This window comes from Belonocnema kinseyi, chromosome 5 (assembly GCF_010883055.1).
Source record: "Belonocnema kinseyi isolate 2016_QV_RU_SX_M_011 chromosome 5, B_treatae_v1, whole genome shotgun sequence".
Classification (NCBI taxonomy): Eukaryota; Metazoa; Arthropoda; class Insecta; order Hymenoptera; family Cynipidae; genus Belonocnema; species Belonocnema kinseyi.
Window position 1 is genome coordinate 12,936,652 of NC_046661.1, and position 5,687 is coordinate 12,942,338.

Here is a 5,687-nt window from a genome sequence, read left to right on the forward strand (position 1 = left end):
GACCACCGAAATCTTCCGAAGCCTTCAGATCGGCAATCATCGTACAGCAGAACTCCGAGGTCGAATCGTGCATTTTCGGCTTACATACGAACTCACAGTGGTTATCATGCACTTTCTGTTTTGCGGCTCCCAAACGGTAGGTATGGTGGGGGTAATTTCCATCCACGATCTGGCAGCTCTGGTGTGGGACGAATTGCTGTTGGGCCTTGGACTTGAAGACGACCAGAGAGCTGATAAAATTTTTGGTTTTGAGGATTGGGGTTTGTTGCGCACCAAGAAATTTGTAGATCATGCGCTCGTGTTTATGATCAGGAGTATTGAAACTGCATAACAGAAGTTCTAAAAGCTTTGAAAGAGGCTGGGTTCAACGTCATCGCGACGGTGTGCGAAGGCGCAAGAACGAATCTGTCATGAATCAGCTTATTCAAAATGCGAAAAGCATAAAGGGCTCGGAATACGTAAATGGCAGTGAGTATTCTTTTAAGTAAAAACATACTTTCCTCTTTTCTGGCTGAATTGGCAAATATTTTAATAATATATTTGTAATATAACATTAATGTAAATTAATGTTTATTAATGACTGCAACCAGAGTTCTTTTTAAAATTAGATATAAATTTAATTATAAGTTTGTAATAAAAATCAATGTGATTTTATCTCCATTCATGTTGACAACGAGACTTCATTTAAAAGCTAGATATATTTTAATCATATATATTTGTATTAAAACATAAATACGAAGCTTTATGTAATCATTCCCACCTTTTATCTTCTTGGTTCATAAAAGCCAAAGTTACGAAATTTCATATTGTACAAGTATAACATGTATTAATAATATTAAGAATTATTTTAGATAATTTAGTTTCATATTGTACATGATTTTAAGTATTTTCGACACTGCAGTGTATTTCGACTTCAGAGAAAACGTTTTCTGTAATAAAATACTTCTTGAACTACATGTGAAGCATTTTCAATTTATTCATTTTAGAAAGGATTAATGTCCAATAATGTAATATGGCTTTCTCAATGGGTACAATATTATTTTATGTACAATTTTATGTCACCTGTGCTTCATTTAACATTAATTTTTTCAAAGTACATTCAAATTTTATATAGTTTTGATTTTAACTGCAAATTTAAAACACACAACGTGTACATATATATTCACTAACGCATGCGCCCGAAATTGTGGTTCTCTTGCTTGTACGCAGCGCTTCGCTTACTTTACGCTGCCACGAACTTAGCACTGAGTCAACGGTGCCTGCTGGTAGTGCTTTGAACTGTTAAACTTTGATGTCGAGTGAGACAAGTGAAATAAAGAAAGAGGACAGATTTAGTGACACTAGTAGTTCTAGTGGTAGTGAGCGAACTGTTGTATTTCCTTCACCGCATGGACACAGGGAACAAGGGACTAGGCATGCCATTGCGGGGTTGTTGCAATAGAGGGGGATGTCCGCCATCTTTTGATGTCCCGCGACAAACATGGCAGCGCCCACATGTTTATATTTTCCACGGAGTAATAATAAGGAGACCGATCTCCGTACATACGTTCTGACTGCGGTAATTGTACATTTATTGAGTTTAAACACAATGCTCGCAAGGAAGGGACATGCGCACTGTCATTTGTTATCTCCTTTTCTTCTGCGAGAAGTGTGCGAGTGAGTGACATTACTTGACAACCACAACAACTTATCACCTAAAATTATACTGTCACATTATTCAATCTGCTCATTTTATATCATTTAACGATTACAATTAAATCTGTATTACTTACCCATACTTTCTAGGTCACAATTTGTCAACTTAATTCTGTACAAAACACACAGAGATAAATAAGCACGTACATTGACAAACTCAATTGACAATATTTACAGGAACATAACCTCAGTATATACTATCAGCGAGAAAATTCTAGTCCTCTGGCTTTGACGTTGAATAAGTATGTGAAGAAAACATGGTAGATTAATGAAAGAGGTATCATTTTAAATGTGCAAATGTTGTACGTTAATGAGCCGAAAAGTAATATTCGAAAAAATTATTTGTAGCTTACAGATCTGAAAATACGATGAAAAGTGGGGAAATTTGATAGCTTTTATAAACAGTGAACTTTGAAGCATAGTTTTTGGTTGAAAAAATAATAGGAAAAATCTGAAAAAATTCATGGTGGTACATTAAACAAATTTGAACAGATTGCCGTCGAAAAATTTGCAAAATATAAATAATTGTTCGTTTTTTGTGAATAAATATGCGAACGCACTATCTTCAGTTCTGAAGAAGATAATGAAGTGATTTAAATTGGAAGTAGTTAGTTGAACTATCTGTAATAATTAACAATTTGAAGGAAGTATGTGCTACTTGTTATCTTCGTACAAATTCCGATATTTGAAGTCAGTTTTTTATATAGGAAAGCAAGTGCGAGAGCCGAGCGTGGTGCCGTTTTTTCAGGGGATCGGTCTCGGTTTTCCTCAACACAGGGAATGGGTTTGAAGGCCAGAGTGAGGCTCGGAGGCACAAGTTAGGTAGGTCGGGCTGAGGAAAACCGAGGCCGATCCCTTGAAAAAACGGCATCACGCTGGGCTCTCGCACTTGCTTTCCTATATAAAAAACTGACTTCAAATATCGGAATTTGTACGAAGACAACAAGTAGCACATACTTCCTTCAAATTGTAAATTATTACAAATAGTTCAACTAACTACCTCCAATTTCAATCACTTCATTATCTTCATTAGAACTGAAGATAGTGTGTTCGCATATTTATTCACAAAAAACGAACAATTATTTATATTTTGCAAATTTTTCGACGGCAATCTGTTCAAATTTGTTTAATGTACCACCATGAATTTTTTCAGATTTTTCCCATTATTTTTTCAACAAAAAACTATGCTTCAAAGTTCACTGTTTATAAAAGCTAACAAATTTCCTCACTTTTCATCGTATTTTCAGATCTGTAAGCTACAAATAATTTTTTCGAATATTACTTTTCGGCTCATTAATGTACAACATTTGCACCTTTAAAATGATACCTCTATCGTTAACCTACCATTTTTTCTCCACATACTTATTCAGCGCCATAGCCAGAGTACTCGAATTTTCTCGCCGATAGTAGTTGTCATCCTGTGAACCTCGGTTTAGAGCATGCGTAATAATGTCGTTGTTCTGTAGTGTATTAATTAATAAAAGTGACATTTACAATTTTAATTCAGAGCATGGGGAGATGTGTAATTTGTGGAAAATTGCAAATGCACGAAAATGTGACTTTACACAGGTAAGTAAACATAACCTCTATTCTTATTTCTAACCTATGTACATTCATACATTTGGAAGTTCATAATATGCAAGAATATGGTTTTTGATTGTAAAGGCAAGATTGCTATTTAATTTTAATAATTGATTATGTAGATTTCCACGAGATAAAACACTGTGCCAAGAATGGGTGAAGATAATAGGCTGGGGAGGCTGGATACCTGCCTCGTATAATGTGTTGTGCTCTGATCACTTTATAGAAGACAGCTTCTGTTCTTATGATTCGAGAGTGAGGAAACGTTTGAAATCAGGAGCATTGCATACGATTTGTACAAAAATTACGCTTGAACCGCATAGGGACATTTCGGAAATGAATAGTACGACAGGTAAGGAAGTAACTTCCTTCTCTAATTCTTCTAATACAAACATTTAACGTGTACGTAAGCACAGTTATTATGCATTTACTTGTACACTTTTTTAATTAATTCCCGTTTCTTTCTGTATGTAGCAAACTCCGCCAAGTTACCTGGAGGCTTGTGTAATTTGGAAGAGAGTGTTGGTGAAAATTGTAATGAGATCTCGAGCAATAAAGAAAATATACGTAAGTATAAATAATTTTGTGCTTTTAATTGTATAAAACGTTGTGCGTTCAATTTGGGATAGGGATACTGCAAGTATACTTTTTTATATTAATTTTTGCTATTGTTTTCCTTTTTAGTTTTCACGATTGAGGGTTCTTTATATTATATAAGTGACAGTTCACTAAATAATAGAGGTATTACTTGGTCAGATCACTTTACAGAAAGGTTCCACTATATCTTCATTCCTCTCTTTATTTTATCTGTTTTCAAATAATGTGCACGATGTACTTCAATCATTATCATTTTTCGAAAATGTACCCGAACCAGCCCCATGTATTTCCCCCACTTTTCTGTTTTCTTACGATTCGGAGGGGAATTGTCGGTTAAACTAATCCAACAGATGGCGCCACAAAAAGTAGGTCTGTCTTTTTCATTGAATTGCATTGAGAAAAAGCAAAAATAATTAAAAACTTGATGCTGTTTCCAAATAAACAAAGAAAAAAAATATATAAAAAAGTAAGAGTAACTATTACTAATTATTAAAAAAATGAAAAAGTCATGAAAATATGTAGTTTAATATGAATAAAATTTAATTTTGAGATACATTTTGAAAGCAGTTCGAACTTTATATTTTTGTGATTTACTTTGCTTATATTATTGATTTTATTATTTTTTGAAGTTGGAAAAAAATTATTGTTTGTTAAAATTATTAATGTAGCTAATAAAAAAATTAATAATATTAAAGACCTCAATGTTATACTATATAGTACTATATACTGTATAAATTTTAAGCCATTAGTAATTCTTTATGTGAAAGCCTAAAAGTTTTAAATGAAAAGGATAAGTTTTTCTGCTGGTTGCAACGTGAACAATTGTATCGACAACTCATCCTTTTCGTTTAAAACTTGCAGGTTTTTATAAAAAATTGACGAATGATTTAAAATTTAAATTTCCTGAAAAGGTTATTTATTAAAATTTTAATACTGTTTATTCCAATTTCTATTTTCTCTGTGAAACTTCATCCTTCTTTACTAAAAATTTCACGTTTCTTGAATTAAAATGAAATTTCAACCCAATAATAAGTTCTCAAAAAAATTGTTCACTTTTGAACCAGTAAATTTCATTTCAATCCAGCAAACATGAAATTTCTTCTGAAAAGAGATGAATTCTATTTTCCGTATAAAACTTTATCTTTTTTTAGTAAAAATTTTATGTTCGTCGTATTAAAGTACAATTTTCTGGTTCAGAAGTGAAGTGTTTAGTATCTAATAACATTTCTTATTGCAGCGATCGGTGCGTGTAATAATTACACTACACCGAAGAAGGAAATTCGGAACATTTCTGGAGTTGCAACACCACGCTCTAAGGTTCTGCACGATCATCGTTACGACAACTCCCCGCGTAGCGCCAAGAAGCGATTGGACATCATTCAATCAAAACTGGACTCGACGCAGATGAAATTCAAAATAACGAGACAGCAACTGAGACTTCTCAAAAAAAGCTAAACTTTTTGCTGGACGTGACAGATGATTTGAAGGGGGAAAAAATACTGCCTGATGCCGCGTACGATTGTCTCTCGGCTAATGAAGATGCTCCGCTATAACTTTTTAATCGCATGCTTCAGAATCGAAAGAAAAGAGGAACACTAACTCGCGAAAAATATCCTCCTGCTTTACGCGCATAAGCATTGACGGTCCACTTTTTTTCTCCAAAAGCATACTTGTATATCCGAAGAACGTTTGATTTAGCTCTACCACATCCAGATGTCCTTAGGACATAAAACTTAGTGAATAAAACGAATTACAACAGATTTTGTTACAAACGCGATGTCAACATAGAAATCACGGTTCAGATCGTGGTCTGT

General features: G+C 33.8%; 1 protein-coding gene across 2 annotated transcripts; it reads left to right on the forward strand.

Annotated features, from left to right (window-relative positions):
- Positions 1 to 1,505: 1,505 nt before the first annotated feature.
- LOC117173440 (THAP domain-containing protein 2-like) lies at positions 1,506 to 5,342 on the forward strand. 2 transcript variants are annotated; one of them, XM_033362009.1, is made up of 5 exons: positions 1,506 to 1,656; positions 3,203 to 3,264; positions 3,399 to 3,628; positions 3,751 to 3,843; positions 5,111 to 5,342. In XM_033362009.1, exons 2-5 carry the CDS (start codon positions 3,206 to 3,208, stop codon positions 5,326 to 5,328), a joined length of 600 nt encoding a protein of 199 aa, XP_033217900.1. In that variant the 5' UTR covers positions 1,506 to 1,656; positions 3,203 to 3,205; the 3' UTR covers positions 5,329 to 5,342. The 2 variants fall into 2 exon arrangements, with proteins under 2 accessions (XP_033217900.1, XP_033217899.1); XM_033362008.1 differs by lacking the exon at positions 1,506 to 1,656 and having other exon boundaries at positions 3,109 to 3,264.
- The last annotated feature ends 345 nt before the right edge of the window (positions 5,343 to 5,687 follow it).

Coding starts and splice junctions, on each gene's coding strand:
- LOC117173440 (XM_033362009.1), top strand. CDS start 3,206: ATGGGGAGATGTGTAATTTGTGGAAAATTGCAAATGCACGAAAATGTG. Junction 3,265..3,398: donor GAAAATGTGACTTTACACAG/GTAAGTAAACAT, acceptor TTGATTATGTAG/ATTTCCACGAGATAAAACAC. Junction 3,629..3,750: donor GGAAATGAATAGTACGACAG/GTAAGGAAGTAA, acceptor TTCTGTATGTAG/CAAACTCCGCCAAGTTACCT.